Source organism: Drosophila elegans, unplaced genomic scaffold, assembly GCF_018152505.1.
Source record: "Drosophila elegans isolate 14027-0461.03 unplaced genomic scaffold, ASM1815250v1 contig_814, whole genome shotgun sequence".
In the NCBI taxonomy this organism is placed as follows: Eukaryota; Metazoa; Arthropoda; class Insecta; order Diptera; family Drosophilidae; genus Drosophila; species Drosophila elegans.
The window spans coordinates 11,217,983-11,234,766 of NW_024546167.1; the positions used below are offsets into that span (position 1 = coordinate 11,217,983).

The 16,784-nt window shown below is 38.1% G+C and overlaps 1 protein-coding gene across 3 annotated transcripts in view; it reads right to left on the reverse strand.

Annotated features, from left to right (window-relative positions):
* LOC108138823 (nephrin) overlaps nt 1–16,784 on the reverse strand; it is a 70,826-nt gene that overhangs the window by 33,977 nt on the left and 20,065 nt on the right. For all 3 annotated transcript variants that reach the window (XM_017261324.1, XM_017261322.2, XM_017261323.2), the window contains exons 3-4: nt 4,723–4,849; nt 1,959–2,076 (exon numbers count right to left, since the gene is read on the reverse strand). In XM_017261324.1, the coding sequence (XP_017116813.1) occupies nt 1,959–2,076; nt 4,723–4,849 (245 nt within the window). The remainder of the gene's footprint in view (nt 1–1,958; nt 2,077–4,722; nt 4,850–16,784) is intronic.

Here is a 16,784-nt window from a genome sequence, read left to right on the forward strand (position 1 = left end):
ACTGCATGACACTTTAGCTTTTGTGGTTTTCACTCGAGTGGGCCTAGAATGCCAGCACAGAATAGCCGTTTGTCTCTTTTCCTCAAGAGTCCTTGTGCAAACTCTGTGTAGTTTTCAATAAATAGGAATTTTTGGAATATTGTTCTCTTTTGGGAGCTTTCTATCCACCTCATTCACCTATTTAATCACTCAATTGAGCCAGACAGGATTTTTACCATTATTATGGCATTTTCTGGTTGAACATTTCTTTGCTACTCAAATCAAATAAATCTTTTCGTGTTAATTGGCTTTTCTAAATGTAATAGTAAGCTTAGCTTCTAACAATTTAATTTAAAGGTAAAGTAAAAATGGTAACATTTATGATTCTGAGTTGCTTTGCTGACATTTAAATTGTAAGCATGTCTTATTATCTTAAAATAATAAAGGTATTTAAAGATCACATTTCACGCCTTATCTTACAACATACGGAAAACTAAATATTATTATTTCTATTCCTAAAACTAGCATGAAAACATTATTAACTTTACTGATACATATAGTCAGTGGTGTGAAAAATATTAATTAAGAAAATCGTATAGGGCTGAAGCCCAACCTAAATGTGTTTTGCGTTCATTAAGTGTGATTTCTGTTGCGTGAGGAGGCTCTTTGACCTGCTTACTTGGAATCGAATGATATTGGTGATATGGGGCGATATGATAGCACCCATCCTCACATGACAACCACTCTTAGATCCTCGACTCCTGAATTCGTCTGCCACACGTAAATAGCGTCAAGTTAATTGGCTTGCAATTGAAACGCAATTAAAATTCATTTACAAGCCCCACCCTGCAATCCCAGACCAATTTTAGCACATAATTCATAAGTAACAATTTTTGCAAGACTCCTCCCCTTTGGCTCACCATGCCCACACCACAAGGACCTTTTTGCCTGGCGGATTTATGGTGGCCGCCTATTCGTGTGCATTTCACATTCATTTCGAAATGCAGCTCGTTAACGACCCCACTCCCCCTGCCGAAGCTCCTCGTTTGCCGTGGCTTGCTGTTTATTGCTTAACTCACTTAAGACCTTAACTAAGTTGGCCTTTAAAAAGTCAAATGCCGTGGCAGAGACAAGCCCAGGGCAAGGATATCCAAGGAAATCCAAGGCGAGACGATGCGATACGACGAATTGAAGTAGCAAACACATTGCATAAGTACGAAGTACGGAGTACAGAGCAAGGAGATGTAGATGTGTTTGTGTGTATCTATGTATTGCATGACAGAAACGCTAAATCAAGTTATCTGTAAACATGCAAGACATTAATAAACATTTCGCGTGCGCCAGGCAATTTAACAACTTTTGATATCTAAATTTGTTTTCCACATTCCATTCAGTCTTCTTGGCCATGTTTTCGCCATTGCTGCTTCCGCTTTTTGCTTTTTTCTGTGTTTTAGGCCACTTTTCTCTCTCGTTTTTTGATGATTTTACGGGTACGCATTTCAGATTTTCATTAAATGTATAACACTCAATGCGTCATGGGATTTGAATCGCAAATTGCATATGTCGGATTTGAAAGAAATGATTTAAAATCTAAATCTGCATATAAAATAAAAGTTTCACTTCCTATTCTGTTTTTTTTTTTCAGGCCAACTTATTTAAATTTATTTATTTGTGTTATTTTTTTAACGCACTTTTTTTATTACAGTTAGTTGCCATTTTCTGTGTGGTCATTTATTTATTTGAAATGTGAATTCAAGCTAATAGTTTTTTATTTAGTCCAATAACCACGTAGAGTGGCCCACAAAAAGTTTGCAGAGAATGCATCTTTTCAGGTGCATTTCGATATAATGCATTAATTTATTCCGGGTAATTTAAATTAAATTAAATTAAATCCCCGCATGCGTTTCATTATCGCCAGGCCACACCCCATTCGCAAATGAATGGGCATGAACTCACAAGATCCCACGGGTAAATCTCACCTTAATTTCCAAGGTTGCTGGCTGCGAGTCAAAATGGAATTTGGCACGTGAGCCAAAAACCTCCGGTGCTGACCAATGTCGGGGCTGGTCCCGGCTCTCCTTATCGCGCACATCGAAGCTGGGGATGGAAGAGATGGGGAACACACACAAAAACATTAAATAACATGAAGCCTTGAAAAATACCCGCCCATGGCCCATTAATATTTAATGTGGGCGGGCCGCGCGAATTAAATCAAGCCCCGAAAATTTCGTCCAGCCTGGAAATTAATGAAATCCATAGCCAATATAATTCCAACTCCACTCCCTTTCGCATTTTTCCGGACGCCTGTGAACTTTTTGCACGAAAATTAGCGTAATTTATTTTGGCCTGCTCATTAGGCGTGCTGAAAAATCGAGGATGAAAAGTGTTTGTGTGTGAAGCCTTGCCAAATGCAATTTATGCGCTGCAGATAAACATTCTTTTTTGCTTGGCTTTTTAGGCATTTTATTTCCCAAATTGCTCGGCACATTTAAGTCTGCACTGCATTTAATGGGCTAAGTTTCTACTTCCTGAGAGTTTCAAACTTTCCGAAAGCTTTGCTCTTTAAAAGACAATATACTTGGGAATAAACGACAGAGGAGATAAATAAATGAACAAAACAAAATGCAAAACATTTCTTATTTAAGGCAAAAGCTTAGTTTTTCTATTCTTCTTCATTAAAGTATTTTTAAAGTTGCTGAGATAATTTAACAAACACGCTAAACAGATAATAATGTGCAAAAATACCTCTGCCCAGTGGCTACAAATCACACTAATTTTCAGCTATAATAAATGAGATTTTATTCATTTAAAGTCCAATAATTTCAACCTTTACATTGGTTTACGGGAAATTTAATTTCATTAAAGCGAACTCTGTCAATTAACATTTTTTCCATTCCCGCCTTTTTGGGTGAAACAAAAAAATGGTGGCTCACATTTGAAACCAGACTGAGGTCTCTCAATCAGAAGAGGTCCTTTGGCGCCACTCTGACCTCTTGTCTCTGTCTCCCTTTGAATGGCTCTTCTGCGTTCCACCAAATTGTTGCCGCTGCGGCAGCGATTGCAGCCACTTTCGAATGTTTCTGTGGCGGACTGTGCGTTAAGCGCCCTTTTGTATGCACCACACAATAATTTATGCGGGAAGCCGTCGAACTTGCAGCACTCTCGTTGCAAATGCAACAACTTAATTGCGGCACGGCCAGCAGACCGACTCAAGTGCAGCAGCGAAGCACCAACGTTAACCCAAATTTTATTCCTTTATTTTTTTTACTCGTCCTTTTGCACCGCCGTTTTAATTAAAAACTAAAAAACAGTTGCACTTCTCTTAAATGGCAGAAGAAGCGAGAGCGAGAGTGTGTGCGAAAGCGAAATTGCAGAGCTAGTGCCAAGCTTAATAACGGTTCTCCAGGAGCCTATGCAGCAAATGTTTATGGCTAAATAATACGCAACGAACTGGGCTGCTCGACTGCTCGACTGCTCGACTGGTGGGCTGCACGGTTGCCAGTAGCGCGACTGCATGCAAATTGAGTCTAATAAAAATGCACCGACGGCCCAAGGAGGCAGCGCTGAAAAGGAAGCAGGACGACGCGAACGGGGCAGGAAATAAAGTGCACTGACTGATTGAATTTGAAAATACCCTGAAGGCAAATCGAGTTGGCCCAACTGGAAGCGGCGAAACTAGCAAATTAAATTTGTGTGTGTTGAGCGTTAAAGAAGCTTTATTATTCCATAACTAGAATCGATTTTTCAAACTTAACTACATTTTTAAGTCGACTGCGTAAAAAGAAGGCTATAAGAAATTTTGATCTACATATCGGCCTTAGTAATAACATTCTTTTTGATGTTTCTTGGTGATTTGTTAATAAAATTATAATCAATTTTAATTTCAAAATAATATAAACAAATTACCTTAGGATTGACAACTTTATCATATTATGATTGAAAAAAAAAGAACTCAATCAATTTTAAATATTGTTTAAGTATTAATAGCTTGATTAAATATAAAATTTAAGTAAATGAAAAACAATTTAAAACATTTAAGACTACATTATGCTTAACTTTAACGAATCACCCCAAGATACCCTAGACGAAGGCAAAAGCAATTATGTAGAGGAAAAAATCTTTGGTTGACAACCAAAAGGCGCAACGTGGCGTGAAAATGCCGTGAATGCAATTAGAAGTTAACACAGTGCAGGTTTTCAGCCAGGGGCCCTCAATTACGGCCACTTTATTATGGACCCGACTTCGGTTGACCTGTGATCTGACCTGCGTTTACTTGGCCATTTTCCGTAATTTAATCGTTGGAGCCGACGCTCCACTTGAATATTTTCGCCGGCACATAATACCTGTGGTTTGTCATGCCCCGAGGTTAATCACTCTAAATTAGGTAAACATAATTAAGTTAATACCCAGGCACAGACAAAGAGAAAACAAAAGTCAAACAAAAAATAAATGGAAAAAAAAAACAAATTAAACAAAAACAGGTGGGGATGCTAAGCTAAATCACACATCCTGGTAACGCACACCGGCGCAGGCAAACACACACACAAGCACGCACACCTACAGGCATACTTAAAGAGGGCGAAATCATAGCATACTTATGTGAGTCAGCGCCCCAAACGATTTAAAAAGGTAGCAACTCTCGAGACTCTCGTTTGCATTTAATTATATGTGTGCCTAAGCCGAGACAATGGACCAATTGTGTTTTCAGACTAAGAACCGAGGACTGAGGACCCAAGGACTCACCTATAGAGCGGTATGCCGGCATTATCGCGGAACCAGAGCACCATATACACATTATCCAGTGGCTCCGTGATGGGGCAGGGCAGTGACACTGATTTCCCCTCGACGGCATCAATGTCCTTCGTTTTCACTGCGGTCGGTTCGGTGCCAGGCAAATTATGTTGTCACGGTTTTTGTCGGTTTATTTTTTCGTTTGCGGTTGGTCAGCATCAGCATCAGCATCGGCATCGTCGCCATGAAAATAGAAAATAAATGCGTAAAATTTGTTAATTAAATGTTCCAGTTTCCATCCACGCTCGCCGTGGCATGCGTGGCTGCCTCGTTTCGAGTAAAGCTTTTAGCAATTAAATGTTGATGGCGGCTTAATTCCTACGTAATTACAAATGCGTAAATTTGAGCCGTCCTTTACGGCTCCCAACATTCCGCACCCATTGGCTTAGCAACAGCCTGCCGGCGGCGTCCATGTTTATTTATTATGCATGTGCAAATGCGTGCACCAACATTTTTTCCCTTTCGGATTCGACAGGCTTTTAGGCCCTTTTATAGGATCAAAACTTGCAAAGCTTAACAAGCAAAGTTAAAGTTTGTGTTGGTCAAAAATGAGCATTAGCAAAATTAAAGCAAATACTGTGGGCTTTTACATAAACGGCACCCATTACAGAAATTAATTTACATTTTATATAGAGAAAATATACGTAATGGCTTTGGAATTTATTTTATTCCTTTATAAATAAATACAATATGTATTAAATGACAAAAAATTGCAACCAAATCGAATTTATATTTCTAAATATACTTTATTGCAAACACAACGCTTAAAGAACTAGTTGACGTATCACTGCATTTATTTATCTTGCTAAGTCAGCAGAAATTTAATTGTTTCTCTCTTTAATTCTCCTATTTTATGGCTCTATGCGGCGTTTTAGCTGCAACAACAATTTGGCATTGAATCAAGCCGCACATCAGCAACAACAATAGCTGTCACATGTGCTGCGGCTGCTGCTGCTTTTCATGTTGTTGCTGCTACTGCTGTCCCGCGTCATCTCATATCAAATGTGTATAGATAAAAGTATATATAAATATAAATAAAAATGTCTGCGCTGAAAATATTTCGCATCATATCAAAAGCAAAAGAGGCCATAAAAAATCGTTGTGACATCCTTCACAACGCCTCCCCCTAAGCCTATCCCATGTCGTTTCTCATTTCTCATTTCGCTTCTCTGTTTCTCTTTTTTTCTGCCGCTTTTTCCGTTGACTTTATGTGTAAATATGAAAAAATGTCATTTTATTGCCACAATGCGTCGAAATTTTGTGAAAATTTATTGCGCATACGCAACGTTGTACAATAAATATGCGCTTAAATGCCCCCCAAATGTATGGGCAAGGGTATGGGTGTGGGTGTGGGTGTCAGTGTGTGAGTATGTTTTATGCTTTCCCTGTTTGCTTAGCACTGCCGCCTTTGTGGACAGAGGCTGGCTCACAGCATCACAACCAGCAGCGATTCAAACAAGAAACACTCGAAAATCGAAAAACATGTTGCCCCGTCTGAGTAATGCCAATGCGTGTGTGTAAGTTGCTAGGGTTTATACTCAACATTTTAAAAAGATTTCTATTCAAAAAGACCTTGCCTGATGTAAATGTTAATATTTAAACGGGCTGAACTTGCATTGGCCATTCAGGGGCACTTTGAAAAAATACGGTTAAAATAAGTTAAAAGTTGATTTACATCAATATTGTTCCAAATAAAATTTCTTCTTTTGTCCATTTAATAAGTGAAACTTAGGAAAAGCTTTCAACAATATTTAATTTAATTTTAAAATTGTATTTAAAATTTTTGTGTCGCTTCCGCTGTTTTTCATATAAAAATGCCACTAATAAAAATGGATTTAAATTTATTATTGGGATTTTTCTTTACAACAAAATACATACTATATTTATATAGATTCATAGACATTTCCTTAACATTAACGATACATATTTATAACCAATGTCAGGAGAAATTGAACACCTTTTGGGGCGTACATTAATCTGGCAATCCTATAGCTCCTTGCCATTTGTGTGCTGAGCATTGCAATGCATTTTCTAGGTGGTGGTGCATCAAAGGAATGGCAAGGCAAAATGCATAACGTTGGCTGCATTGCTAAACGACTGGAAACAGCTCAACCCATCCCTGGCAATTTTCAAAATTGTCTGCGTCTGCACTGCTCCACTCTCGACTTTTTTGGCTGCATTTTTGTGTCGCCTTTGGTTTTTGGCCTTCACTTAACTACGGCAGCCAGCTCGACAGCTCGTGCATGTTAAAAGCTATTTAAATATGCTCTCTTTGAATGCCTTGATTGGCTTACTTGGGCTCTCTCGCATCTCGGGATGCCATTCCTGACCTCCGACCCCACCGACCAACCCCACATCTCTGCCCCTTTTGGCTTGACTGGCGTTCGGTTTGCGTTTGCTTTTGCTTTTGGCTTGCCTTGACTTGGCTGCTGACAAAAATGGAAAGAAGAGCCAAATGAAATAACAACGAACATAGATAGAGAAGTGAAGTGCTGGAGCTGCAAAACCTTTTTGCTTGAATTAACCCCTTAACGGCCAATGAGCATTGACGACTAAAGTGATTTTGCTTATCGGGATCAAAGAAAGTCGCTTTGGTAAAAATTGACAGAGAACAACAAATTAACATATTAACAAATATTAAATTATTATTTTAAAAAGAATCTCATCAATTTTAGTATTTCGTATATAAAATACAAATTAAAGCTTAGATTGAACTTATTAAGTACTCTTTAAAATGTGTTTATAGCTATTTAAAATAGCAACTATCACTGGGCCAAATGTTGTTTATTTTTGTAAACTGCGTAAGACAGGCTGTTAATGAGATAAAATTATCTGGCACTTCATTGAAATTTCAGATTTAGTGCTAATTGCATTTCAGCTGAAAGCTGTCAAATTGCAGTATTTCATGGCAATGTGTAACCTCATCTTTTACCAACACGATTTGGCTAGTCTAGGGTTAAAGTAACCTCAATCAGTATCAGCTACCGCACACACATAGACGTAGTCACTAGACGCAACAGCCACCACAGTGCCACGCCCCATCACATACTAGGCAACCCAACCTGTGCACCCGTACCCGCCCCCGCCTCCGGCCACGCCCATTGGTAACACCCCGCACTCAGAAGCTTTCTGGTGATGCAATTTCAAATGCAAAACTTTAATGGAATTTTGTGCTGGCTGTGTGCATGTGTGACAATAGTTTTGCACAACTTGACGCTCTCGCAACTTTTATGTCAAATGCATTTTGCACATATTTTGTTGCATATTTGAAAGTATGAGGGCGGGGACTAGGCACGAGGATTAACTTCATGTCAGCCAGTCTAATTGATATTTAACAAGGAGTCTCCAGTCGCCCAGCTATTTCTATTCCCAGACATAATTGCCGAAGGGCCTCGGGCCCTGCAATTACCTTTAATGATAAACTTAACCATGACGCAACCACTGCCACAACTTTCTCCAACTCCATGCGTTTCGTTTTATTTGTTTTTTGTGCCATACCTGGTGACATTAACACGTCGCCAAACTGAAGCACAGCGGGATGGCAGGTAATTGTTTACGCTGGCATTTCTCGATTAATCGTCGGCCTCATTAGCGGTGAAAATTTTTATGATGACCCATGGGGGCTTGAAGGCAATTGCAGTGCGAGTAGGTACGAGTGCGGGAATTAAATGTATGTACCAGCGCCATAGTCGTAACTATGAGATACACTTTCCAGAGTGCAAAGGGCTATGGTGAATTTTATTTGAGATCTATTTTTAATTTTTTTTAGTTTAAAACCATATTTTCATATTTATTTTGTATTTGCAAAAGCAAGAACATTAACATTACGTTTTAAAACCGTGCTCATAACTTAACATTTTAATTTAAAAAACCATTTTTAAATATCCAAAAATTTACAACATCTGAGTTTTGAAATATACTGTATACAAATTATATCATTGTTTGAGTTTAAATTATTTAAATATGATTCTTTTACCTTAATTATAAAAACTATACTTAATTTAAAACAAATAGGCGACTATACCATGCATACCGTAAACAGGCTTGCTTTTTCGTGGACTAAAGAGCAATTTCAGACCAACTCTGTGTGTAAAGTTTGACTTTTTGAGCCGCTTTTCTGTCTGTTTCCAGTGGTCGGCATTATAAAAAAAATTACGACTATTATGGTAGAGAATTAAGTCCGCTGCTGGAAATTAACGTATATCGTGTGTTTCCTGTGGTCAGGCAGCCAGTGGCAATCCCTTTAGAGTGACCTCCTCTTTCCTGCACGACCATCAATCCCTCACTCTGCTGCAGAGATTGTTTGCTCTGACTTTTCTCACTGAGCTGGATTATTTGAAGGGATTGCTGATATATACGCATTCGTGGGCTTTATTGCCGCTGACCCACTGATTTGCTCATGATTGTCATCCATGTCATATGCTGATTTGGAAAACTAGAATGCTAGGCAATAAAAGAACAGACCGCCAGACAGCAGTAAGAAGGAATGAAAAGGTTTGCTTTTATTATATTATGTTTCAAATTTAATCAAATTGAAATTTAGCCAGGACAAAGGATAACGACAAATTGGCAGACGGCCAACATGAAATAAAATTTAAATAAAATTGGCAGTGGAAAGAGGGACAGAAACAACGCTGTCCGGCAGCTACAAATATTCAGATTTAATAATATTTTGACATATAATTCAATTAAATTTCCCAACAATTTTTATTGGATTTGGGAACGAATGCTAAAGTTGCCCCAAAGGTATTTGATGGAGGCTAGGAATTTTGATGGCAAAACATTAGCTACAAATAATATTTTCTGTGCGAAGTGTATATTAGCAGGATATATAACAAAAATGTTTTAAACGCTGAGCTTACATGATATGATTTTTATTCAATTAAATGAAAACAAATCGCTTTTATGAAATTGTACGACAATATTATGTTCTATTTATCTCGAAAGGGCAGGGTTCAAAACAGCAATAAACAAAAGTCTTGTTCAGTTTCCCCTTGGGTGAAACCACATTAAACCAGATAGATAGATAAGAGATAGAAAGCAATAATCATCGAGAATGGGAATCAGAAAAAAATGGAAGTAGCAAATGGGATAAGAGGGCGGTCTGGAGAAATACCTAAAATGGATATAACAGGTGCAACAGTATCAGAACGAAACTGATGTTAAATGGAAATCGTTGCAGTAGCCACATCACTTCTGGCAAAATTCGAAATGGAATCAATGCCAATCGGTCGTTATAGCAGCATCTAAAGTCCCACAAAATCAATACAAGGAACACGGGGGCAACATCTGCATAAATAGCAACAACATCAACATCCCAAGTGCCAGGAGCAACAGCAACAGCAATCGGGGCAAACAACTAAGCCCAGTTTTATAATAAAGTAACTGAAATCTGTTGGATGCCCTCCACTACACTACACTACACTATCCCCCCTGCCTTTTTGACCTGACTTTGGACCTGGAACTTTGAAACAAGGCTTTGGGGTTTCCTGCTGCTGGATAGTTGTGGGCAAATCAAGTCACTTGTCTGCAGGGGCGACAGGGGCGCTTTCAATTTCATGCTAAACGCTGGCAGTGGGGCAGTTCTGGTTTTGGCCCGGAGAGTACGGGCAGAAAGTTCAAAGGTGTTGACCATGTTGAGGGCAAAAAAGCATAGCGAATATTGAATTTGTTTTAAATGGCAGGCATAATGAGACGACAGCAGTTAGGAAAAAGTTTCCGTTGTCTATTTCGCCACGAACAGTGGCAAAGTAGCAAAGTCAGAGGTCCTTGTTGTGGCCAGGCCAGGGCAAACCAGGCCAGGACGCACAATTTATGGCTCCTGTGGGTGCTCTAAATGCTACCAAAATTTAAATATAATTTGTTTAGTTGACTCTTGTCATGTGAATTGGAAAAAGGAAAGATAAAAGGTTTGATGGTAGATTTATTGCAAGTAAGTGATGATCAAGCTTAAGTCGAGAAATTGCTTTAACTGAGAAAAGATAAGAAAAACAGGGAACAAATTGTTTTACCGATTCAATATAAAAGTTCATAAACTGTCAAAAAGCTTATAATTTTAACTCAGAAGTTAAGAAATTTAAGCTTGGCACTTTTAAAACGATCAAAAAGTCTTAACATTAAATTTGATTTTTAACTGCAAGATACTTGGCCCAAAAGGCATATAAAAATTCCTTTGGATAAAATTATTTAAAACATCTAGAACAAGTTAAGCTGTGACTTTTTTTAATTTCTTTTATTTTCAACTGGGCGAATACAAATTTAATGTTTACCTCGCCCCGTATGAGGGCAATGAAGTTTAAGGAAACAAACTTAAGTCATCATCTGCCCAAGCTCGTATTCCGTCTCATTCGGGCTTTGGAGCAAAGTCTTTAAGCTGGTCGTCCTGGCTAAAGGAAAGTCGACTTAATAACCCAAGCCACCTGCGACCTGTGCCCCAAGAAGAGCTATGGAATGGGCCAGAGATTTACATACTAACATACTACAGTGGTGAGCCACAAAATTCACCCAGCTCATAATCTTAAATCTGGGCAATATGATGAGTGAAAGAGAAAGGCGCTGCCGAAGAAACGAAGAGAGGGAGTGGCGTCGAAACTATGAGAATTCGGAATCCTAAATGGAGAAAAACGAGGCTTTCGGCCCGGTTTCTCAGCTACATTTGCCAAACACACACATAATGATATGCAAATGTGCATGAATAAGTGTGCTGAAGTGTGCCAAGTGAGCAGACTAACACTTATCCAGGCACACACACACGCAAATATACACAGTGAAAAAAAACGTATAAACCATAAACATTCTTAAGTTTCATTCCAATTTCGAGTTCACATTGAATGTCATGGTAATTATATATAATTATATAGATATTCCATGAAATAACCCACATTCAATATTAATTTTCCATTCCATTACAAAAATGTTTAATTAATTAAATATTTAACAATAATTGTTGTGTTAAAACAACTCAATTACTATTTTAATATTACTTTATTATAACTTTATCTTAATAATGTAATAACACAAGAGAATTTGTAAATCTCCGATACAATAAACCATGAATTGATTTGTTGAAAAGGTAAATGTAAAGATGTTAAAAACAATTTAAATGATTTTGTTGTTAAAATTTAATTATATATATTTTTTTAGCAATTTAAGTAAATAGTTTTTTTGCTGTGCACCCACAACATCAAAGCGGAGTCGAAGGCTAAGTCAGCTAGTTAGCAGCTAGTGGAATAGGAAAAGGAACTCCTCCGTTGGGTTCGACGTTAATGAAATGTGCAAATGTACCAATTGACCAAACCACCAACCCCAAAACCACCCCCACCAGCAAATGTCAATAGCCTCAAGACGCTCATTTAGTCATTTGCATATTAAAAGCTTTTGTCGCACAAAAGGTTAAATCAAAAGATAAAGCGTAATAATTTTTTGCGCCTTTTGGCTTCCTTTGGTTTTGGTATTTGGTCTTGGGGCCTGGTCCTGGTCCTGCTCCTCGACCAGCCCCGCCCCTTTTCGGTGCGCCCCGTAGTTGTTAACATGCGAATCAAGTCGCGTTGGCGGATTGACTGCAGGGGGTGAGATGCGGCTGATGAGATTGGGGGTGTCGGCATGTGCGTGTCGATAAAATATTTCGCTTTGACGCTATTTAAACACTTTTGTGGCATTTCTGTGGAGTTTTTTCTGCGGGCCAGCGCCAGTTATGATTGAAGTATAATGTATATGGGGCTAAGGCGAGGGAAAAAGTGGAAGAAATGCGAATCAAAGCACATTTCATGTTGGTGGCAGTTGATTGTGTATACAAAGGTTGAGTTGATTTTTGTGAACAGAAATAGCTATGAAATATTTCGAAAACAATTGAAATGTTTCTCTAATCAAAAGAAAAGCAATACAACTGATTTTAGACTACAAATATTAGACAGAACTATAAAAATAGACAAATATTACCTAAAATTTCATTTAACTTAATTTGCATCCGTTTAAATAAACATTTAAATATTTATATTGGCAAAGTAGTAAGAAAGAAAACCAATTACCTACTAATCTACTAGTGAATATGGAAAAAAAATATATATTGTAATTTGGCAATGAAGTATCTAATGATTGCCGAATAAAAATTATATTTTTTGCTTACATAAGCTCTCAAAGTAGCCCACATTTGATATCCAGCTTGTAGCGATTTATTTATTGGTTTTATGGGCCAACATGAAGGCCACTGAGGTTTCAGAATATTACGAATACTGTCCACACTGGCTGCAATTGTTGTGTGTTAAATCTGACGATGATCTGGGCAGACTTAAAATGCCACAACAATTGCAGACAGCTGCTGCCTCGAAATGCTTAGCTCAGCATAACACAGCGATTGTCAGGACAGAGCGCATACAAATATAAATACACAATTTCTTCTGTACACATACATCTCCTATATCCATTCCATATACTCCCGCTTTTATGGCCATAAAGTTCAATAGCGAACCCTCGCCGCTTCATCGCCCCCATCCACATCCATAGGATATCTGCCGGCAGCTGTGCGAGCTGACATGATGAGCGATTTTAACACTTGTGCGGCTATAGGTTTAAAGGGGCCGGGGCAGAAATATTACAAATATTCAACCTACTTTCCTGTGACCTTACCACCAGCAGTGTTGGCATCAAAAAGAGAACCGGCAGCAAACACCGATGTGTAGTTATTATGATGGCTTTTGTCCCGAACGGCTTATGGCAGGAGGCCAGAAAAAGGCTAGGGTATGGTATACACGTTCCTGCGAGTGCCATTTTGAAATGGGACTGGGATGCTCTTTAAATTGACAGCCACATTGCTGGATATGGTTTTTGCCAACAAATATATTCGTTTCACTACTTAAGGGTGTTTTCGCTTATTGTTTTTTAAGGAAGGAAATTTATAATAAATAAGAATAAAATACAATAGAAAACAAAAAGGTTACAAATTAAATCTAAAGTCTTAAAAATTATTCCTATAAATATTAGAGTATCAAAAGTTTCTAAACACACATTATGAAAAATTCTTGAGTTCCTAAATTACTTGATCTATTTTAGAAAATAATTATCTTCGGTTATTTCTTCGATTCGACTTAGAATTCCACGATACTCAAGTTCGATGAAGGGTGTTTATCAAATAATAACAAAAATATAAACGCTTCTATTTTATTGTTATGTGTCAGCAATGTTGTTGTTCGCTGTCGCCGATGCCACCGCTGCCTTTGCGGAGTCGAAAGCCACATAACCAACTGGCAATGACATTTGACAGCCCACACACACATTCGCACACACACACACTGGCACGCAGCACTCATACATTGATGGGAGGAATAAGGACATGTTTACATTTCCAACGGGGAACCACCGGCATAGCATAGCATATATATGGTACATATACATAACATATACATGATAAACAACAATAGCGAGAAAAAATAACGAAAAAATGAAAGCAAACCGTCGTAAAAAAAAAGATAACAAGTTATGTTTTTGTTGTTCGAGTCCTTGGGGGGATCCCTCTCAGCGAGGCCAATGCTGTTGCTGCCGGCGTTGATTTGTTTAGCTCTGAAGTAGCAGCGAGCTGCGAATTTGCTCGGAGGACTCCCCGAACACAATTACTTTTAATTTATTTGCGAGCCTTAAATGCGTGCAGGAAATCCTTTTAAAAACTCGCACACTTACTCTCGAAGGGAGGTATAAACGAATTGTAATTTAAATTTAATTAACTGGGGCAGAGGGCGACAGGGATATAATACTAATTTTAGTATACTTAAACTTTAAGTCTAGCGTTAAGTGCAGAGCCGTAAAAAGAAGGAGTGAAATTATATCGTAAAGGATGGGGTCATCTGCATCTGCTCCATCTTCATCCGAGATCGTAATTGAATCAGCATTAGCTGCCCGCCTTCTGCTGGCTCGTTTATCCTGTACATGTGCTGCTGTGCCAGCAGGATATAATATAGTTGAGAGGTCACGACACTAAAGCCAAACTAGCCAGAGCAAAGAGCCGGCACTCTCACACACATGAGACAGCGACTAACGAGGTCAATTGTAAGTTATTTCCTCTCCACCATCAGCACAGGATATCATATAAAGGAGCGGCAGTATAAAAGAAGCGACAGCAGAAAAACAAAACAAGGATATGAAGAGTAAGCTGAGGTCCAGACCAGGAAATAGCCCGGCATGAATATCATTAATGGCTAAAGAGCGTTAAAGGTCATTGTTCCTGTTATCCTTCCGCTTTGTGAAGAGGCAGCAGAAGTCGAGGAGGAAAAGTCAGCTTAGGACAGAGAGAAAAAAACGAACTTATTAGAAGGATTCCCTTTCCCGGCTCAGAGAGATGTTTTGTGAGAATGCAAGAACAATAAGCCTAGTAAAGGAGGATTAGAGTATGACATCTATGAAGAGTTATGTATGTTGTAAACTCATTTACCAAAAGAGATAAAAAAATTATAAATTATAACAAAGACTACTGTTAAGACTAAAAACATTAAGAATATTTATAATTTCCTAAACTGTATGCTAAATAAAACTCAACAATAAGTTAAAGACTCCCCTAGACATTTCCCACAAATCGCTTTCTTATAATATTTAATTTATAATTCCATTTATTTTCTAAGTCATGCTCAAATCTCAAAATCATGCTGATGCCCAGCCTCTGCGGACATACACAAATAATTTACACTTCCATGGAACAATTCTGATTTAAAATACCATCCGGAGAGTGCATTTTAAATTTGCAAAAAAGAAAAAAAAACATCATGCCTCATGCAAAACTATGAGGAGAGTGAAATTGTGTCACCTAATTTCACAACAGCACTTGGCTACGCATCATTGCACAGGACAAATATCACACATACGCCTCATGTGACACATTGTTAGAGTTGGACAGAGTGGGATAGGTAAAGAGAGTTGGAGCGATAGGGTACAGAAGAACAACAAGAGCCACATTTGCATGGAATATAAGTTGCCGTTGTAGTTGCAGTTATTTCTGCAGTTATTTTATTTCGCACGAAAAATGAATCTTGCCTTTCTCTGTCGCTCAGACCAGACGAAGATATAATTGTATGCATATTTAATAATTCATAACTTTTTCTAGATCACCAGAAATATGAATATTCAGTCTCAAAAAGAGTTGACGAATAGTAGGGTTGAACATCAGGAAAGTACAGTACTACTCACAGACATAAGACCAAAAAAAGGAAAAACTTTGTATCAGAAATTAAATTTATAAAAAAAAAAAAATTGTAACACAAATTTGTGTCTTTTATCAAACATTAGAATTTAAAGTTTATGATTTTGCCCTTTTGTTTTACGTTTTTGGCTTTTCTGCTAGTTTGTAGTGCAACCTAATTTTCGTCAGCCTTACATCCGCCATTCTTGTTGGAATCCTTTTTAAAACTTTTTTCCTGTCGTCAACATTGTCGCCACACTTTTAGCCATATCTGCAGCCACTATAAAACTATACTATTATTTTATTCTTTTTGAGTTTCAATTGTTCAAATTTGGGTCAATGTGGGGAGCTGGGCTGACTGACAGAGATTCCTCTTAGCTTTTGTCTCCGGGCGGCAAACAAACGAGCAACAAAAGGACATACGGGAAGGACAATGGCAGCCGAAACATTCCACATACGTGCTTTGTGTATATCAGTGCCGGGTTGAGTACTACAGCTAGGCGAAAACAAAAAATAAAAAACCCACAACGACAAATTTTATTTTATGCAAAATAGTTATGTGTGTGCGACGGTGTACAATATAAAATTTTGTTGTAAATGTTGCACGTTTTTGAAAAGGTTTTTTTGTACAGTATTTTATTTTATTCTTTTTTGTTGCTGCTGATATATTGATTTTTGCATTTTTAGGTCGCACGATGTTGGCTGCTGTAGGTATATGTGTAGGTGGCGCCGTAAAGTTAGACGGAGGTCCTGTGTGCGCCACACACGTTTAATGAACACAGATTTATGATACGAGTCACCAAACTTGGCTCCAACACGAATATCCTGGCGAAGGAATTTGGGTTAAGGTAAA